This window comes from Mytilus californianus, unplaced genomic scaffold (genome assembly GCF_021869535.1).
Source record: "Mytilus californianus isolate M0D057914Y unplaced genomic scaffold, xbMytCali1.0.p SCAF_4, whole genome shotgun sequence".
Classification (NCBI taxonomy): domain Eukaryota; kingdom Metazoa; phylum Mollusca; class Bivalvia; order Mytilida; family Mytilidae; genus Mytilus; species Mytilus californianus.
The window spans coordinates 70,948,742-70,971,071 of NW_026262690.1; the positions used below are offsets into that span (position 1 = coordinate 70,948,742).

General features: G+C 33.1%; 2 protein-coding genes across 2 annotated transcripts in view; both read left to right on the forward strand.

The window, feature by feature from the left end:
- LOC127698635 (collagen alpha-2(IV) chain-like) overlaps positions 1–22,330 on the forward strand; it is a 104,132-nt gene that overhangs the window by 27,569 nt on the left and 54,233 nt on the right. The window contains exons 7-8 of the mRNA XM_052202193.1: positions 1,241–1,363; positions 2,886–2,921. Coding sequence (XP_052058153.1) covers positions 1,241–1,363; positions 2,886–2,921 — 159 coding nt within the window. The remainder of the gene's footprint in view (positions 1–1,240; positions 1,364–2,885; positions 2,922–22,330) is intronic.
- Positions 4,159–22,259, forward strand: LOC127698643 (uncharacterized). Its single transcript, XM_052202213.1, has 7 exons — positions 4,159–4,199; positions 5,246–5,307; positions 6,280–6,351; positions 8,335–8,424; positions 14,493–15,914; positions 17,345–17,540; positions 19,175–22,259. Exons 1-7 carry the CDS (start codon positions 4,160–4,162, stop codon positions 20,377–20,379), a joined length of 3,087 nt encoding a protein of 1,028 aa, XP_052058173.1. The 5' UTR covers position 4,159; the 3' UTR covers positions 20,380–22,259.

The following is a 22,330-nucleotide window of genomic DNA, read 5'->3' on the forward strand; positions in this document are numbered from 1 at the left end:
TAAGAAAAAAGGGCCAAAAAGGGGCCAAAAATAAGCATTTGTCTAGTTTCCAGACAATAACTTGTGTTCAAGTGTATGGATCTCTCTGAAATTGTACTGCAAGGTACCATACCACAAAGGGAAGGCTGGGATTGAGTTTGGGGGTGATGAATCATAAGGGGGTTCAAAAAATTTCGGGGGGGGGATTTTTTTTTCCTTTTTTTTTCTTTAAAATTTTCCATTTTAAATTGGTTATTTCTGATTTATATATAAAAGCAAATAATAATGATATGGTTTGAATAGGCAAATTAAAAATTTTTAAGTTCTTAGACCACATTCATTCTGTGTCAGAAACCTATGCTGTGTCAAATATTTAATTACAATCCAAATTCAGTGCTGTATCAAGCTTGAATGTTGTGTCCATACTTGCCCCAACTGTTCAGGGTTCGACCTCTGCGGTCATATCAAGCTGCGTCCCAGTGGAGCATTTTATTTTTCTTTAAAATTTTCCATTTTAAATTGGTCATTTCTGATTTATATATAAAAGCAAATAATAATGATATGGTTTGAATAGGTAAATTAAAAATTTTTAAGTTCTTAGACCACTTTCATTCTGTGTGAGAAACCTATGCTGTGTCAAATATTTAATTACAATCCAAATTCAGTGCTGTATCAAGCTTGAATGTTGTGTCCATACTTGCCCCAACTGTTCAGGGTTCCACCTCTGTGGTCATATCAAGCTGCGCCCCAGCAGAGCATTTTATTATAGCTTGCAATGCTGTATGGATTTTGCTCATTGTTATAGGACGTATAGTGACCTCTAATTACTTATATCTATGTCATTTTGTCTCTGGTGGATAGTTGTCTCATTGGCGATCATACCACATCTTTTATTTTTGTGTGGTAATCATAGAGGTTCTAATAGGAATGGACAGATTTATTATGATTATAGGGAGATCCTGCTAATCTTTGAATATCTGATAATATAAACATGAGGAGTTTTGGTATGATTGCCAAGGAGACAACTATCCACCAGAGTTAAAATGAAGTGGTAGTACGCAATTATAGGTGACTGTACTGCCTTCAACAATCAGAAAAAGCTATATTGTATAGTGGGCTATAAAAGGCCCTGACATGAAAAATGTGAAACAATTCAAATGAGAAAACCAACAGCCCAATTCATAACAAAAAAAACTATGAAAACAAATATGACAGACATGAACCAAGGACAATCACTGTACAGATTTATATATGTTTATAGGGAGAACCTGGTAATCCAGGAACTTCTGGATTTCCTGGACCTGTAGGACCTCCTGGTTTCCCTGGATCCAAAGGAGGAAAGGGAGAACCTGCTAGAAATGGTGTTGGTATCAAGGGAACTAAGGTGAGTTTTAAGAATGTTAAAACATTATTAATTCAAATAAATTATTTTGATTTTGTAAAAGTTTTATTAAGTTCAAAAGATTTTTAGAACCTATGGCATCATTAAGAATCTATGAAGCCATGGTACAAGCTTGCATGTTCAAAATGTATTGTTGTTCTATTGTTGTTTTTTTCAAACTCTATGTTCGTCCTGAACATGCATAAAATATTTGCCACTGGACATTAAGCAACCAACCAACAATCAATCATCAATCAAAATGTTCCGCAGCACTTCATCTGTTCTGCTTAAGATATATTTTTTATGTTGTAACTTAGATTTATTTTTTACCTTGAAATTGGTTAATTGAAGCTTCACAATTTTTTTATTTTTTATTTTTTATTTAGAAATGAAATTTTCAGGAAAATAGTTCATATCAATATTTTTCTTTAAGTACAAACAATATAGAGAATCATTATTGAATATTCTAACGGTTAAATTTAGTCTCTTATGGTTGTGGCTTGTTATCTATTACTTGCATGAAGAGATATTTGTCGTATCACACTGCATGGAGTGTGATATGAAAAAGTGATACGAAAATTAGCGTTAATTTGATTGGCTTATCCAGCATCATGAGACGATATTAAGACATTTCCATTGGCTATTCATTAGGTCATTGATGACTCTCAAAGGTTAAGACGATGCACATTTCGTCCATGGCAACGGACAAATGTGATTTCTTCAATAAAATGCAAAAAACTCACACTTTGCACCTGAAAATCTTCTTTTTGTCAAATTTTATTACATTCTGAAGCGTATAAAAATGTTTTAAAATGTCTGATGTTAAAGTTTTACACCGGAACAAGACCAGGGCTTCCAAAATTTTTTTGAGCCAGCCGGACATTTCATATCTTATCCCGATTTTTTTATCCCTTTAGACTTAGTAAATTAGGCAACTATGATAATCAGTTGGCCATCATATATGATATAACCAATGATTGACATTAAAACGATATTAAACTTTACTTTGATATAAATTCGATGTTCTGGCGTAAAGTGTTAAATTGAAAGTACAGCATTCGAAGTGTGCAACATCAGCGCATAACAAAAGTGGCAAACCTATGATATTTGACCGTTTGAGGCTGAGAGCAGCCGGACTTTTTATATAAATTTTGGTCAAGTCCGGAATATATGACCGTTTTGGAAGCCATGAGTTACAAGACATATGAAGTCATACTTGAATGTGCAAAAGACTAAATCAACTATTCTCGGAATTTTTAATATAAGACAACAAGAGTGTTGACCATAAGAGAAATAGGTTTCATAATGAGTGAGAATTGAATATCCCTTGATATCAACTTGAGTTATTTATTTTCAATTTAATGATAAACGAGCCTGTGGCGAGTTTATTATTACTATTTAGATTAAATAACAAGAGTTGATATCAAGAGATATCCAATTCTCACAAATATAGGATTTTTTATATAGGATTTTATTTACTTATTTGATACATGTATCTGTAACATTATTTTGCTTTTTTTATTAGGGAGAACCTGGTGTAGATGGATTTCCAGGACAAGTGGTCAGTATTAACTTGTTTGCTAAGTCTTTATCTATTTTATAAAATGGCAAACAAAATTTTCAGTGAAAAGGCTTTAATATCTAATTTAAAAGCTTTAATGAAAGATTTTTTCTTATCCAAATTTAGGTCTTATTTGAACAGTAACTTTTTTGTTGAGAGAACATTAAACTTTTGCTTTAAGTAAGAATGACTTTGCTATGACATTTTAAACAAAGGCGGAAACCCTGTCATACTTAAGGATGTTCGCTCCTCTCGTTTTTGAATTTTTGCCAAATATTCGGAATCTTCTGGTTTTATCCATGTAATGCCATTAAACATTTTGCCCAATAAACCCTACTTTTCTTTCCATAATTTGATTACATATAGTTTAAAATGTCATCTTTGAAAATCTTATAAAGTCCTTGTTATTTTTTCATCGTTTTTGAAAGAAAAAAGGTGCCAATGTTAAGTAGTAGTCCGCCTAAGAATCAGGCAGATACCAAATAATGTTAGGAACATGAATTTGGTCAATCTGATGCATTATTTGTATATAAACAGTTATTCTCAACCACTTTCAGCTGACATAGTTAAAAAAGTGGTATATATTATAATTTGTCTATTTTAGCATGTCAGATTGTGCCCTAATGCCTTTAATAATGTACTATAAAAGTACTGAAATATATATTTTTCATTGAAAAAATACTTGAAAAAACAAATGGGAAACCTTAATATCTTTACAAATTAAGAAAATAAAGTGTCATATTTTATTAAAACAATAATTGTTTCTGTGTGTTTTTGTCTCATTAGTACACATATTGTCCTTACAAAAAGACTGGACAATGCTAAAAATAGGTTAGAGTTATCTCCCATTACCCACAATGCAATAGATTTCAACAATGGCAGCCCCCATGGGCTCCTGCTCAATTGGATTTTTTGCCTCAACAAAGTGTGGAATATCATCACTGCACCCTTCACATACAACTTTATCAAGATTAAAGGACTGCCAGAGGAATATCCAAGCTCATTTGTTGAAAGTTGGATTGAATGCAGGTGTAACAGGAGTAGCAGACGTCACATACGAGGGGGAACTTATTTCAAAAAGAGTGGGTTTGTTCACTGTTGAGAGTGACTTCAGTGTTTGTCCATATCATAGAGATTTCCTTGGAATAAACTGGAGACAAAAGGCTTTGTGCCAATATCCAATTCATGAGGGAAAGGCCAAGCCTTATCGGAGCTTTACAACGTCCATGAGCAGGTGAATGTTAGCCGACTTTGGTGTATTTGTGCCCATTGGCTCTGGTAAGTACAATGTACTTTATTTTGTTTGTATTCCAATTCATTAATTATATTGTCAAATATATACATGTTTGTTCATAACTGATGCATTGAGTTTGTTTGGTAACAAACGTTTGAAATCTTTAAAACAGGTTCAGTATGTTGACATTTTCAAGGACACTTCTCCCTAAGTAACTGATAATATACATATATGTGTATTTTAAAACAAAGTGCACATTTTTATATTGACAAATTACCCATACATGTACCTTAACATTCTCATTTTTTTTGTATTAACATATGCCCCTACATGAACTTTATTTTTGAAATCTGCCATGTCATATGATAAAGTTGTGCATGCAGGTTCTGTAGAGGCATTTAAGACTGCCCTACAAGAACACCCATAACAATGGGGCTCTTCTCCACTTTGTATAAAAGCCATAAGCCCATAACAGGATTCTACACATACCAATACAGATACAGATACCCTCCCCCTTTTTCCACCACAAACCTGAACCCCCAAAAAATAAGTTTTACATTATATAACCACAGTTTTTTTTTTATAGGTGAGGATCAAGTATTTTGAAAGGGGGACATAGCAAGTTAATGTTTTCACTTTTGATTGATACTTGTAAAAGTTTATGCATAAACATGATGAAGTTTATCATTTACTTTCAAATTTTCAAAAGTTCAGAATGTATCACCTCCTCTAAATATCCAAAATACATCTAAATATATACTTATATAATATGAATGTTTCTTAAATCTTTAAGTTTTATATGTTTGTAAATATTGTTTATGCTTCTCTTGCAAATGTCTTGGTTTTGGGATTTTATACCAATTAAATAATTTAATCTGACTTAGACAGTACATGATTTTTTAAATAAAGTATTTATTATTATAAGCTACATAATGGAACCCCCCTCCCCCAACTTAAATGCTTCCTATCAAAATTGATTTTGTCCCCATATTTAAGCTGAATATACATGATATATAATCCATTATGACATAGACATAAATATATATTCTTTATATGAATTTTATGCATTCTTTTTTCTTTTTCTTTCAAGGAATATGCAGAAAATGTAATGGAGAATACTTGAAAGCATATACATCATGTACAGAAAAAAAGGTAACATAGTTTTATTACATATACCAATAGAAAACAAAATGTAGGTATAACTGCAAACGGTTTGGGTTTTCTTATACAGTATCTCCACTACCGGAGGGTTATGATTCTTTTTCTACACTTCATGTGAGGTGGATGATAATCATGATAATTCTGATCTATGTAAATAAATTGCTAAAGGAACCACCATTAAAATTGCATTGAATTTATCATTTATTTTTATACAACCGCAAAAAAATTTTTGGGATCGTATAATGGTATGATGTCGTCGTCCGAAGACATATTGGTTTCCGGACAATAACTTTAGTTTAAGTGAATGGATCTCTATGAAATTTTTTTAGAAGGTTGAATACCACAAAAGGAAGTTGGGATTTATTGAATCATGTGAGGGAGAATTAAAAAAAAAAAAGATGTTTTTAATGACAAAAACTCTCAATCAGAAAATTAAGTAGCTTCAGGTCTGTCATTTTATTTTTGCTACCTATACATGCTATATACAAACATGATAAACTAGGCAGTTAGTCTTCTCAATTGAATAGTTTCATAATTTTTATGTCAGGGCCTTTCATAACAGACTATATGATATGGGGTTGGTTGAAGGCCGTACAGTTGCCTCAGCCTGTAATTGTTTTTATCCAATTCATTTAAACTTTGTTTGATATTTGTCTCATTAACCAATTACATGTACCTGTATACCATATCTCATTAGTTTTTGTATGTACATGTATGTATATGAAATACAATAAAAAGATGCAGATGTATGCCGGCATATTGTTTATGACATAGTATACAATAGACATGATAGAATACCAACATCTGCACCTTGAAATTTGCAGTAAAATATAATATGCCATAATATTAAATGTTAGTAAGAATTGATTGCTTTTTTTCATATGATTTATTGTCTTCACTTTGTAAATTGTATCAATCAAAAATTAAATATAATCAATGATAAGCATTGTATTTTTTATGTAGGATATCAATGGCAATTGCATGGATATAGAGATTGATGATCCAAATGAAGACAAACCTAATGTTAATAAATTTGTAAGTATATTTTAGTGTGGCACACATACATATATCATGTATATTGTTCAGTATGATGAAGTAGTAAGCAGGTGGGTGAGGGGAAACAGGGTAGATAATTTTTACAATTAAATAAGAGCCAAATGATGTTACATGTGTATGCAGTTATAAAAGGTTGGTGAAAAATATATACAAAAGGAATATTCAAACTCATAAATTGAAAACAAACATATCATGAGGGAAAGAATTTTTTTTTTGGAAGAGGGGAGGGGGCAATTTTTTTTCTCAATTCAGATTTCAGAAATTAACAAATAAAATTTCTTCCAATATTTTTTTCTTGTTGGCAAAATAAAGGGTGAGGGGGAGGGGGTAACAAATTTATTTTTTTGGAGAGGAGGGGGGTCAATACGCAACAGCATAGTGTATTGCTTAAAAGCAAAAAAAAAGGGGGGGGGTTCAATTCGCAACAGCATAGTGTATTGCACAAAAGCAAAAAATTGAATATATAAATATAAATTCAAATCATATAACCAATTCTAAGTTCTTTGATTACAGTTAATCTGTGTCAGAAACCTATTATTGTAAAATATTTAATTACAATCCAAATTCAGACATGTATTAATATAAGCGTCGCCAGTAAAACTGCATTTGTGACAGTCAAATCGACAATTGACCGTGGCAACTCTTCAACTACAGTACTGTTATTCCTTCAGTGTGCTTATCAGTCTATATGATTGTGACCTCATTTTTTTGTTTGTTTTCCAATGCTAAGTTTTAGTTTTTATACAACCGCACAAAAATTTTGCGGTCGTATATTGGTATGGCGTCGGCGTCGTCGTCCTAAGACACATTGGTTTTCGCACTCTAACTTTAGTTTAAGTGAATGAATCTCTATGAAATTTTACCATAAGGTTAAATACCACAAAAGGAAGGTTGGGATTGATTTTGGGAGTTATGGTACCAACAGTTAAGGAATTAAGGGCCAAAAATAAGCATTTTTGTAACTTCCAGACATAACTTGTGTGTTAGTATATGGATCTCTCTGACATTGTACCACAAGGTTCCATATCACAAAGGGAATGCTGGGATTGATTTTGGGGGTAATTGCCCTAAACGTTTAGGAATTTGGGGCCAAAAAACAAACATTTTTCTAGTTTCCAGACAATAAATTGTGTTCAAGTGTATGGATCTCTCTGAAATTGTACTGCAAGGTACCATACCTCCACATTTTAGGAATTAGGGGCCAAAAAGGGGGCAACAAACAAGCATTTTTCTAGTTTTATGAAAATTACTTGTGTGTAAGTGTATGGATCTTTCTGAAATTGTACTACAAGGTTCCGTATCACAAAGTGAAAACTGGAATTGAGTTTGGGGGTAATTGCCCTAAACGTTTTGGAATTTGGGGCCAAAAAACAAGCATTTTTCTAGTTTCCAGACAATAAATTGTGTTCAAGTGTACGGATCTCTCTGAAATTGTACTGCAAGGTACCATTACCCAAAGGGAAGGTTGGGTTTGAGTTTTGGGGGGATGAATCATAAGGGGGTTCAAAAAAATTGAGGGGGGATTTTTTTTCCTTTTTTTTTCTATAAAAATTTTCCATTTTAAATTGGTTATTTCTGATTTATAAATAAAAGCAAAATAATAATGATATGGTTTGAATAGGTAAATTAAAAATGTTTAAGTTCTTAGACCACATTCATTCTGTGTCAGAAACCTATGCTGTGTCAAATATTTAATCACAATCCAAATTCAGTGCTGTATCAAGCTTGAATGTTGTGTCCATACTTGCCCCAACTGTTTAGGGTTCGACCTCTGCGGTCGTATCAAGCTGCGCCCAGCGGAGCATTTTATTTTAGTATATGTAAGGAATGAAACAGGTGAGAAATTTTAGCAGTTGCACTCTTGTTTTTTAGGACATGTAGGAGTAGATTTGTATAAGAGAAATATATTGTTGTTACAAAAGTCAAATTTAAGTCAACAAACTTGCTTTCTCTATATTGTAGTCAAAATTAGTGGCTACAACAGATGATGAAGATGAGCATTGTAACTATACACTTCGCACGAGAAAGACAAATTCATCTACCTTTGATAAGGTAAGTTAGTCACTGTAATCATAACACATTTAAGAACAATATAACCAAATAAAAAAGGTTGAAAACTTCTTGCAGAAGAATTGTATCCATCCAGATAACTTCATATTCATGGAAATTATTATTATCAGACATATAACATTAGAAAATGAATGCGCTTATTTATCTGTATATCTTGAAATAATTCTCGCTTAAATTTATAAAAAAAAAATCTCTCTTACAAACGATGTGTTATTTGGTCCAAGACAAACAGAAAGAACCCACATGAGAAGCAGCATTCAACAGTTGAACACAAGATAAAAAAATACTATTTCAATTATTTAAAAAAAAAAATGTGGATAGTGTCCACATGTGGACACAGATGATGCCTCCGCTTGAATATCATATAGTTATAAAGGGACATAACTGAAGAACGGTAAAAAGACGCTACCCAAATTTGAACTTGATCTGAATTTTGTGGTAATAAGCATTGTGTGTAAGTCTCATAACATTTGGTTGAGGCTAACTTAAGTAGAGAACAGAAACTAAAAATTCAGCAATTTTTCTATTTGTAAACACGCATAACTCTAGAACGGTTGTGTATAAGTTTTATAATATTTGGTTGAGACAAACTAAAGTTAGAGAACAGAAATGAAAAATTCAGCAATTTTTGTCGAGCCTGCGACTTTTGTCGCAGAAAGCTCGACATAGGGATAGCGATCCGGCGGCGGCGGCTACGGCGGCGGCGGCGGCGGCGGCGGCGTTAGCTAACTTCTTAAAAGCTTTATATTTTAGAAGATGGAAGACCTGGATGCTTCATACTTTGTATATGGATGCCTCATGTTACGAAGTTTCCGTCAGTCACATGTCCAATGTCCTTGACCTCATTTTCATGGTTCAGTGACTACTTGAAAAAAAAGTTCAGATTTTTTGTAATGTTAAATTCTCTCTTATTATAAGTAATAGGATAACTATATTTGGTATGTGCGTACCTTGCAAGGTCCTCATGCCCGTCAGACAGTTTTCACTTGACCTCGACCTCATTTCATGGATCAGTGAACAAGGTTAAGTTTTGGTGGTCAAGTCCATATCTCAGATACTATGAGCAATAGGTCTAGTATATTCGGTGTATGGAAGGACTGTAAGGTGTACATGTCCAACTGGCAGGTGTCATCTGACCTTGACCTCATTTTCATGGTTCAGTGGTTATAGTTAAGTTTTTGTGTTTTGGTCTGTTTTTCTTATACTGTATGCAATAGGTCTACTATATTTGGTGTATGGAATGATTGTAAGGTGTACATGTCTAGCTGGCAGGTGTCATCTGACCTTGACCTCATTTTCATGGTTCAGTGGTCAAAGTTAAGTTTTTGAGTTTTGGTCTTTTTTTCTAATACTGCATGCAATAGGTCAGCTATATTTGGTGTATGGAATGATTGTAAGGTGTACATGTCTAGCTGGCAGGTGTCATCTTACCTTGACCTCATTTTCATGGTTCAGTGGTCAAAGTTAAGTTTTTGAGTTTTGGTCTTTTTTTCTAATACTATATGCAATAGTTCAACTATATTTGGTGTATGGAAATATTTTATGATCTATATGTCAGTCACGCAGGTTTTATTTGACCTTGACCTCATTTTCAAGGTTCATTGCTCAGTGTTAAGTTTTTGTGTTTTCGTCTGTTTTTCTTAAACTATAAGCAATAGGTCAACTATATTTGTTGTATGGAAGAATTGTTAGCTGAACATGCCTGCCTAGCATGGTTCATCTGACCTTGACCTCATTTTCATGGTTCATTGGTCAATGTTTAGTTTACTTGGTTAATGTTAAGTTTATGTGACAGTTGTAATAAAGCTTTATATTTAGGACTATCAACATAATATCAATGATTAGTAAAGAAGGCGAGACATTTCAGCGTGTGCACTCTTGTTTATGTTTATAAAGGGACATAACTCAAAAATGGTAAAAGTGTCGCCACCGAATTTCGTACTTAATCTGTATTATGTAGTAATAAGCATTGTGTATAAGTTTCAGGTTGAGGCAAACTAAAGTTAGAAAACGGAAACAAAAAATTTGTACTTGATCTTAGTTTTGTGGTAATGAATATTGTGTATAGGTTTCATAATGTTTGGTTGGGGCAAACTTAAGTTATAGAATGGAAACTAAAAATTTTGCAATCTTTTGATTTATAAAGGGGCATAACATAATAATGGTTAAAGTGACACTACCCAAATTCAACTTGATCTGTGTTTTATCTGTGGAAGTCATTGATTGTAGTTGATTCAACTATAATCATGGACAAAGGAAGATAACTCCAATTTTAAAAATTACTTGATATTTAGAAGAAAATAAAAATTTTGCAATGTTCCCATTTATAAAGGGGCATAACTCTAGAACAGTTAAAGTGACGCCACCAAAATTCAAACTTGATCTGTGTTTTGTGGTAATAAGTATTGTGTATAAGTTTCATAACATTTGGTTGAGGCAAACTTAAGTTAGAGAACGGAAACTAAAAATTTTGCATTTTTTCCATTTATAAAGGGGCATAACTCTAGAACGGTTAAAGTGACGCCACCAAAATTCAAACTTGATCTGTGTTTTGTGGTAATAAGTATTGTGTATAAGTTTCATAACATTTGTTAGAGGCAAACTTAAGTTAGAGAACGTATTTTGCAATTTTTCCATTTTTAAGGGGCATAACTCTAGAACGGTTAAAGTGACGCCACCAAAAATCAAACTTGATCTGTGTTTTGTGGTAATAAGCATTGTGTATAAGTTTCATTACATTTGGTTGAGGCAAACTTAAGTAAGAGAACGGAAACCAATTTTGGGACGTACGTACGTACGTACAGACGGACAAGGGTAAAACTTAATGCCCCCACCGCTACGGCGTGGGCATAAAAAGCTCTATAACAACATGAACAATATGACCTCTCATATAAAACAAAAAGTAAGACCAGATGCTCCTGACTAGTCAGCATTACTTGTTGCATGTATGGTACCTGTCATGTAGGGCAGCACCAAACACAACTTTTATTGCGAAACTATGGTTATCACAATACTATAATAAATACATGTACATGCAGCATAAGCTTTGACAAACATCTTACAACATTGTATAAAAAAGTACAAATGTAATATAATGAGAGTCACTTCATCTGTGTCCTGTTTGTATTTTAAAGTTTCTGTTTCTATTTTTATACACTGCCAAAAATTTTTGGAGTCATATAATGGTATCACGTTGTCATCTGCAATGTCAGAAGACACCTAGTTTCCGGACAATAACTTTAGTTTAAGTGAATGGATCTCTATGAAATTAACCACAAAAGGAAGGTTGGGATTGATTTCGGGGGTTATGTTCCCAACTGTGTAGGAATTTAGGGCCTAAAAAGGGGTCCAAATAAGCATTTTTATACGCCCGTTTATGGGCCATATTATGGTATACTGTTGTCCGTCTGTCCGTCCGTCCGTCGTCAACATGTCGGACATTTATTCAAAAACGCTTTAACCAATATGCATGAAGCTTTGATGAATTGTTTATATCTATTGACCTGAGCTCCCTTTTGTTTTTTATAAATTTCGGATTTACGTTTCAGAGTTTTGGGGTTTTATTCATTAAAAAAGGGGGGATTTTCCAGTTTTGGGACAATAACTCAAGAACAATTTCAACAATTTGCATGAAACTTTTGTGAATGTTTTATATCTATTGACGTGAGCTCCCTTTTGTTTTTTTATAAATTTCTGATTTACCGTTTCCGAGTTTTGGGGTTTTATTTAGGGATGTCAACGAGTACTCGAGTATCGCTAGTTAGTACCGAGTATCGAATACCAAAACGATACTCGACTAATCAGTTTCCTGTTAGAATGTTGTTGCTTTCTTAAGCTTAAACAAAAATATTTTAAATAAATTAAATATTAATCAATATTAAAATATGTCTCGAATGTGTGCGTTTAATTGTCATTTTAAATTCCTCCGAACAGAGGTAGGCTATGAACAAAAGCACCTTTCCAATGCTTACACTTTTAGCTAATCTTATAGTCATTCCCCCTCCCCCACCTCTGTACCGACAGAGCAAATATTTTCATCAGCAGGAATGTTAAATACGTAACAAAGTTGAGAAATAACCTTGTCCCAGAAAAAGCTGACAAGATAATATTTCTAAATAAGAACAAATTCGTTGCACCCTGTGTTGACCCTCAGAAAATGATTAAAGGCATCAATAAGTTCTAATCATTACCCCTTTGCTGACCATTAAATGTGTTTTTTTTACGATTCCCAAATACTGTTGTTTGAGTAATCATTTTTCTAAAGATGTGTTTTAACATGATTAATTAATTGATTAGATTATTGCCAATTTACTTAATTGGTACAAGTAGTAAATGAGCTATTAATTATGGTATAAAATTCCTGGAACAATTATCTAGTCCTAGGTAATAATGTTGAGGGTTTTAAGTTCTTAAGAAAACGACAAACAATACATAAAATAGGTATAATTTTGTGTTTCCATTTTGTAGATGTTTTTCCGAGCGAGTACTTCAGTATCGCTCGGTAAATCCAACGAGTACTCGACTAGTAATTCTTTATCGAGTTGACATCCCTAGTTTTATTCATTAAAACAGGGGGGATTTTCCAGTTTTCTGACAATAACTCAAAAACAATTTCACCAATTTGCAAGAAACTTTGACGAATTGTTTATTTCTATCGACATGAACTCCCTTTTGATTTTTATAAATTTTAGACTATACGTTTCCGATTTATGGGGCTTTATTCATTACAAAAATGGGGATTTTCCAGTTTTCGGACAATAACTCAAAAGTTATGAAACTTTGGTAAATTTTTTATATCTATTTTTGTAAGCTCCCTTTTGATATTTATAAATTTTTGAATTCAGGTTTCCGAGTTATAAGATTTTATTTGTTTATAGTCTGACAACAGATTTACTAAGCATTGCGCAACAGCACAGTGTTTTGCACAACAGCAAGAAATCTTTAATTGAATATAAATTCAATTCATATAACCATGATTACCAATTTCAAGTTCTTCGACTACATTTATTCAGAAACCTATAATATGTCAAATATCTAATTACAATCCAAATTCAGACCTGTATCATGCTTGAATATTATGTCCATTTTTGCCCCAACTGTTCAGGGTTGGACCTCTGCGGGGCGTATCCAGCTGCGCTCAGCGAAGCTGTTTATTCTAGTTTCCAGACAATAACTTGTGTGTAAATGTATGGATTTTTCTGAATTTGTACCATAAGGTTCCATACCAAAAAAGGAAGGTTGGGATCGATTTTGGGGGTTATGGCTTTTTCTGTTTAGGAATTAGGGGCCAAAAACAATATTTGTATAAATTGTTTATTTCTTGACCAATTTCAATGGGGTTTTATTCTTGAATTTTTGGGGTTCTTTAACAATGTTTAATATGCTGAATCTAACCGTGTATAACGTTTTTGGATTTTGGGCCCTGTTTTTAAATTGGTCCACATTGAGATCCAAAGGGTCCAAAACTAAAATTTGTTTGATTTCATTAAAAATTGAATTATTAGCGTTCTTTGATATACGAATCTATCCGTGTATTTAGATTTTTGATATTTGGTCCTGTTTTCAAACTGGGATACATTAAGGTCCAAAAGGTCCAAAATTAAACTTAGTTTGATTTTAACAAAAAATATTCTTGATTTCTTGGGGTTCTTTGATATGCTGAATCTATACATGTATTTAGATTTTTGATTATGGGCCCAGTTTTCAAGTTGGTCCAAATTTGGGTCCAAAATTAAACTTTTTGTGATATCAACAAAAATTGAATTATTGGGGTTCTTTGATATGCTGAATCTAACTGTGTTTGGATTTTGGGCCCTGTTGTCAAATTAGTCAACATTGAAGTTAAAAGGGTCCAAAATTACACTTTTTTTTTTATTAAAAGATAAACTTTGTTTGATTTCTGACATCAAAAATATAATTAATGTTAGTCTTTAATTTGATATGCTGAATTCTAACCATGTATATTAAGAAATTGTTGAACATCCTTACATATGATATTGTTTAGGTCTTTTTGAATGACAATTGTTACCTGCATGGTTTTCTATTTATAGAATTTATACACATATTCACAAGACAGTGAGGGGCAAGTTAGTACAGTGTGCAGCAGTCAAGATTCAAGTTGGAGCCAAGGGGACGAAGCATTGCCTCTTAAAGAAATCCAAATTGCTGATATCAACAAGGCTATTTATGTTCTAGGTCAAGGTTGTATCAGTCCACTCAGATCAAAGCTGAACACAAATATAGATGAAGCAAAAGACAGAACCATCCGATACTACAAAAGAAAGGCTGAGGAAACATCTGAAGCTCTATATAATGCTATTGCACCTAAACAAGGAACTAAACTAAGGAGAATTTCTGATCAGGTTCCAGTAACGAAAGGTGATGATGACCTTCTTCATGTTGTTTCCCAGATGTGCAAAAGTATAAAGGATGCAGATGTAAAGTGTCAACTTTTGTCTCTTGTTGTGAACCAGTTTTCAAAGACTGATTTGTTGACATGGATTCCTGAGATAACAAAATATCAAATAGATAAAGCCAGAAAACATGCATTTGTTAATGGTCCTGGCTCATGTATACAATCTTCAAAGACACAACAACATAGACAGAGAATAAACTATGCCATGTTACAGCATGCTGTAGAATTCTTCAGTGACCCATCTTTCAACCAAATATCATCTTACACTACCCATGACCTAAAATTAGACTCTGGAGATATTCTTGTTATCCCAGATGTTGTTAGAACAGTCATCCATTCAAACTTGATTAAACTGTATAAACTCTACTGTGCCGACAATGATTTCAATCCTCTAAGTGACTCAACACTGTATCAAGTTTTGAATGCATGTGAAGCATCCAAAAGGAAGTGCCTTAAGGGTTTAGACAACATTGCTGTAGATGGCACCACAGCATTTGACAACATTTTGTCCTTAATTTCCAAGCTGAACAAAACAGAGGACTGGAAGAGTACAGTTAAGAGCAGACTTTTAAATAGCCGACTGTACTTAAAAACAGATTACAAACTGCATATAAGAAGAGAAGATGAATGTGCCTTCCATTGCCTGCAGTATTCATTAAGTGATCCAAAAGTTGGTGCCCTTAGTGTTGGATGTGAACATTTGCATCAAAAGGCATGCGACAGATGTCTGCTGCTTGGAGATATTGTTGAAGAAGTTCGGTTGGCCATTTTATCCAGCTGTCCAGAGGATCAAGAAGCTTTCCTCCAAGACCTGGAAATATCAACAAGGCAGATTGAGGACTGGAGATCTCACATCTTGAGAACAATCAACCAAGATGATGCCAGGTTTGATCTTCTGAACAGCATACAAGGCAATGAAGTAATTATTATCATGGATTGGGCAATGAAATACCTTCCACAGATGTTTAGGGAAAGAATGAAAGATTTCTTTGGTCAAAAAGGGATGCACTGGCATGTGTGTGTTGCCATTTTTAAAGATGAAGACAACAGTTTAAAGGTAAGAGTAATATTATTTAAATGATAATCCTATTTACCATTATAATGAAACTAAATGTCATCAAACATGGCAGCCATTATTACTGAAAATTTGAAATATATATGCAACAAAAATCTTTAAAAACTCTGTAAACAAAAACATTACATTACAAAAATTATTATTGACCCAACAGCTAAAAGTGGCACATTGATTAGGAAAAACTACAAGTAATGCAAAAAATTAAAAATCTTTAAAAAAACAATTGTTACTGAATTTCATGGAAATAATTCACCAAGCTTGGCCACCACTATTCCTTAAAGGTGTAATACCACCATTGATTTTTCCCTATTAGTCTTTGTTAAATTTGCACTTTTCAAAAAATTGTGCATAATGTATCTTTGTTTCAAATAAAGAAATACTTGGCATGAATAAAGTTTTATCATGTCCAGTACTATAGAAAAAATTTCACATAACATTTCATTGCATATCAGAAAATAACCATCACTGGAAGTTAACCAATCAAATTTTCCCCCTTTTTAAACCTGTGTACAAGCTTTAGTAACCATGTAACCTCAAGTTTCCAAAATATTCTATAGAAACCCCAAATAAAAAAAATAATGGTGCTTTGAAATACCCAAGATATATGTTTAAGACCCAGAAATGTTTTACTGCAATGAAATGTAGGATCAATTACCTAGGACTGTCAAATTCAAGGGAATATTTTTTTCGACCTATTTTCGTATGCAACCGGATGTGACGTACTATGATTTGGTGGTATTACACCTAAACAAACATTTTTTTCCGAAATGATTGGACAGTAACATGATGGCTGCAAGGAACATAGTTAGGGAACCAACAAACCCTATGGGAACATTTTTTAAGTACACATGTATGCTTTCACCAATCTGAACCAAACTTGATAAGAATGATATTTGAAAATTCAATAAGTTTGTCAGGTACTTCATTATCAAGCATGGTTAGGTCTGCAATTTCCCTTGAGTACTCTGGATTCCTAAAATATTGGCATTGGTGACCAATAGATAAATAAATCCATTCCCCATTTCCATTCTCAATTTTATTTATATTAAGGTAGATAGGGTGTCTTCCTCCATCTTGGATTTTGTAATACCTGAAAACAATCGGTCTAGATCTTTAATAGAATGTGCAAATTTTGAGAGTAGTAGGTAATTCATGTGTAAGAATTTTCATTTCAATAGTTCATAGTAACAGAAGAATTGAATAATAGAAAACAAAAAATTACGGATTTTGGAAAAAGGAGGATGAAAGAAAAAAATTGTAATGTCAGCCTACAGAAGTTTTACATACTTTTAACCACGGTCTAAATGACAGCTATTTCGCAGGTGTGTTTTAGTTTTATTTATTTGTAGAAAGTCATATTAAACACCATCCATACTTTGACGGTATACAATAAGAACTGATTTTTATTTTAGCACAAGACCTTTACTCATATAATGGACCATGTGAAGCAGGACTTCTTCGCTGTTTTATCCCTGTTGGAGCACACACTATCTTCTATTAAGAAACAGTTACCACAAATCACAGAGGCATACCTTAGATCTGACAACGCTGGTTGTTACCATTGTGGTCAGCTGTGGCTAGCAATACCAAGTTTGTCAGAAAGAACAGGTAACATTATATTACTTTCACCGAAATACAAATATGGAGTTTTTTAGGATTTTGTTTTGGTACCATGCTCAACATAATAGGAGGGGGAGGGCATAGAAATAACAGTGAGTTATGTCCCTTGGAAATGTTAATGACATAAATTGCTTTGTAAGGGCTCCTACATATACCATAATTGCTAGGTTTTTATAAAACTTGTATCAAACATTGTCAAATGCTTATTCAAGAATGAGCAATTTCTGGGAAAAATTATTACACCAGGGTTTTTGATATCATAAACTAGTCAAAACATTTACTAAATTTTATCATCGGTATAAAGGACATCATTCGTAAATATAACTCAACATGCAGACATCTTATACGTTCGGGTATTTCACATCCAATCTTTTATGGTAATATTCTTTACAAAGCACAAAAATGTCAGTATTCACCTCAAAAGCTAACAAAACCTTTAAACAGACTTATTAAGAAGGGATATAGTTATGATACTGTTGTCAGGTCATTAAAGATTGTATATTTTGGCTTTAATATTGATTCACTTATACATGTTATAGGGTCTTTGCATCTGAATTAAACACATTTATTCTAAAACCAGTTGTTGGCATGACACGGGTTATGTTCTTCTCATATATTTTATGACAGTATAATACTAAACCCCTAACAGGAGGGATTGTGCCCGATATTCATATGATGAAGACGTAATCTTGTCATAATGTCAGTAACTGCTAGTAGTCTGTTGTTATTTATGTATTATTGTCATTTTGTTCATTTTCTTTTGTTTCCTATTCTGACATCGGACTCGGACTTCTCTTATACTGAGTTTTACTTTGCGTACTGTTGTGCGTTTGTTTTTTCTACATAAGCTAGAGGTATAGGGGGAGGGTTGAGATCTCAAAAAACATGTTTAACCCCGCCACATTTTTGCGCCTGTCCCAAGTCAGGAGCCTCTGGCCTTTGTTAGTCTTGTATCATTTTTAATTTTAGTTTCCTGTGTATAATGGAGTTTAGTATGACGTCCATTATCACTGAACTAGTATACATATTTGTTTAGGAGCCAGCTGAAGGACGCCTCCTGGTGTGGGAGTTTCTCGCTGCATTGAAGACCTATTGGTGGCCTTCAGCTGTTGTCTGCTCTATGGTCGGGTTGTTGTCTCCTTGACACATTCCCCATTTCCATTCTAAATTTTATACATGTATATCCTGCTCCACATTTGTAAATTTTAATCCATCTCCAACATAAAGATAAATTAAGGAACAAGTGAAATGTACTGTAGGATAATATACCTTTTGAAAGGAATTTTAAAATTGGTGTATTTGCTGGACCAATTCACTAACATTTAAAGATGAATGCGAGGAAAAAATAAATATTTTAACTTCAAGCCAGTTTGTGTTAGTATCACCAAGATCTTGTTCACACTCGTTACAAAAAGTAAGTTTGTCAGGGTCATCTATCTCCAAAAAAAAGAAATAAGGTCAAAAGACACTACCAGAAGCCCTCTCGACCAATCATATTATCTTATTCCTTAATATGCAAATCATATAAGAATTATTTCAATATATATGTTTACTCTCATCAATGTTTGTAGGTTGTATCTTTATAAATATGAAAAAAACAAAAGCATTATTTATTTTTTTAGGGATACAAATCAAACGTTATGATTATAGTGAGGCCCAGAGTGGCAAAAGCTACTGTGATGCTAAAATTGCCCATATGAGACAAAAAATGAGAATTTTCTCTGCAGAAGGCCATAACATCACTACAGCTATGCAGATGAAGGAAGCGATTGATAGTGGAGCTGGAGTTAAAGGAGTTTATACATCAGTTGTGGATGTTGATACAACAAAGCATCAGCTTAAAACACATTCTTGGAAAGGTGTAAGCTTTATCACGAATGTAGAGTACACAAGTTCTGGAATAAAAACATGGAAAGCATACAGAATAGGAGATGGTTGCTTTATCGACAACAACAAGGTAAAGCAAATGTTTCGCGGTGAACAACCAGCTACTTGTTTACAGATCATCAGTGATGACTTTCAAGATCATGAGTCATCAGGGCATATCAATCTAAAACAAGGAACATCAGCAGAAATTCATGAACAACATGTATCATCCAACCAAACTGCCTTTGCAAATGAACAAAGTTCCTCATCATCAAACCAATCAATAGTCATAGAACAACAAATTCCTGAATCATCAAATTGTACTACAGTCTTAGAAGAATTGGACACTTCATTACAAGACCATGAAGGCAATAATGTTGACAACGTATTTTATTGCCCAGAGTATGGCTGCACCAAGGCTTATCAGTCATTTGAAAAAATGCAAGATCATATTCTCATTGGAAAACACTCAAAACAACTATTAAATGACTCAACTTATGACAGAGCTAAAAAGATATGGGCTGAAAAATGTGAAAATCTTCAGGCTTCTACTCATGTCACTATTGAATCTGATCCTGGAACCTCTAGCAGCAACAATTTCAATATACCTGCAATGGGTTGGGCATTAAAGAAAGAGAAAAAGTATGTCAGATTTTCACAGAATGTGAAATCATATCTTACAGAATTATTTAAGATTGGAGAGGCTAGTGGCAAGAAAGAAAATCCAGCCGCTGTTGCTATGAACATGCGTAACATGTCAGAAAATGGAAGTCGAAAGTTTTCCCCCAATGAATGGTTACAACCTAGCCAAATTGCATCATTTTTTTCAAGACTTGCTATGAATGCAGGAAAGACAATAATGTGTATAGACAGCTGTGATTTAGATGCTGGTGACAGTGATTTATTGGCCGTGCTGAATGAATTAGAGAATCAAGAAATCCATGAAAACTTAAATTTATAGTCAATCACTCTGTTTGTCTGTTTGTAACTAAATCTTGAAGACATTTTATTTCACTGTGACAAAATTTCAATGTGAGGGATATCAATCCTTTGGCTTTCATTGCTCATACCTCAGTTGACTGAACATAAAGTTTTGTAAGAAAGTTTATTGAAAGGTCATCTATAAAATTCATGTTTTATGCCCCACCTGTGATAGACACATTGGTTTTCTCACTCTAACTTTATATAAGTGAATAGATCTCTATGAAATTGTACCATAAGGTTAAATACCACAAAGGAAGGTTGGGATTGATTTTGGGGGTTATGGTACCAACAGTTAAGGAATTAGGGGTCAAAAATAAGCATTTTTGTAACTTCCAGACATAACTTGTGTATTAGTATATGGATCTCTCTGACATTGTACTACAAGGTTCCATATCACAAAGGGAAAGCTGGGTTTGAGTTTGTGGGTAATTGCCCTAAACGTTTAGGAATTAGGGGCCAAAAAAAACAAGCATTTTTCTAGTTTCCAGACAATAACTTGTGTTCAAGTGTATGGATCTCTCTGAAATTGTACTGCAAGGTACCATACCACAAAGGGAAGGCTGGGATTGAGTTTGGGGTTGATGAATCATAAGGGGGTTCAAAAAATTTGGAGGGGGGATTTTTTTTTTCTTTTTTTATTCTTTAAAATTTTCCATTTTAAATTGGTTATTTCTGATTTATATATAAAAGCAAATAATGATGATATTGTTTGAATAGGTAAATTAGATTTTTTAAAGTTCTTAGACCACATTCATTCTGTGTCAGAAACCTATGCTGTGTCAAATATTTAGTCACAATCCAAATTCAGTGCTGTATCAAGCTTGAATGTTGTGTCCATACTTGGCACTTGCCCCAACTGTTCAGGGTTCGACCTTTGCAGTAGTATCAAGCTGTGCCCAGCGGAGCATTTTTTTTCCAATTTTACTTTTCCTCTAAAGCTTTAGATACATATATATATTGTAGCTTGATGCAAGGTGTAGTTAGATTAAATAAATTAGAAGGATGAAAACTACACACCCTCAATATATCATAACAATCTGACTATCTTTTGGATTATGGCATATGAAATGTGAATTTTTTAAAAAGTGATTTTTGAAATTTTTTGCCTCCAGTTTGAGCTATTTAGGCTGTGGGCCTCTAGTTTTTAATCTTTTAAATACTCGCACCCATGTAGACAACTGATTGTTTATGTTGCCATTAACTTATAATTCTAACCAAGTTCATGTTATTTTGCTGGTCTTCATTATATGAAGCATTGTATTGTAAAATAGCAAAAAAGGGTTCCGATGATCCCATTTTTTTCTGAAATTTTAGCAGTTAGGCAATTTGTTGAAGGTCATTATATTAAGGTCAAGGTCATCAAAAGTTGAAAACAATTAACAGAATTGATAACTGAAGTATTTGATTGACAAATGTTTTGATTCAGTTTACTTAAGTAAATATTTTTTTTAATTGTCAATTTCAAGGGTCAAAATGGTAATTTGTTGTGCCGTGAAATTTGAAGTTATTTTAATAAACTTTTTTCCGGCAAAAAATAAAAAAAACACGATTTTTTTTTTTCATCAAAATATTCAAAAACAGCATTGTTTTTAATATCAATAAATGAAATGTTCCTGTGAATGTGTTTTTTTTTTAAACCATTGTTCAAAAATGTCAAAAAACAGCCTTTTTGGACAATTTCGCTTTCTCTGATTATATGTTCAACAGAAAACATTAGTGTTAACATAGAAAGTAAGATAGGAGATGTTCATGTATAGAAATGCATTCTTAAATGTAACTTTTTAACATATACTTTAGTTGTTTTTGCCATTTCTTAACTGGATGTGATTATTTTGCATTAAAAATATAGTCAAATTAGTGAATTTTGATGTTTTCAATGACCTTTCAAGCAGTATTACCTTATCTTGCGTTACCATGGAAACGGTGAA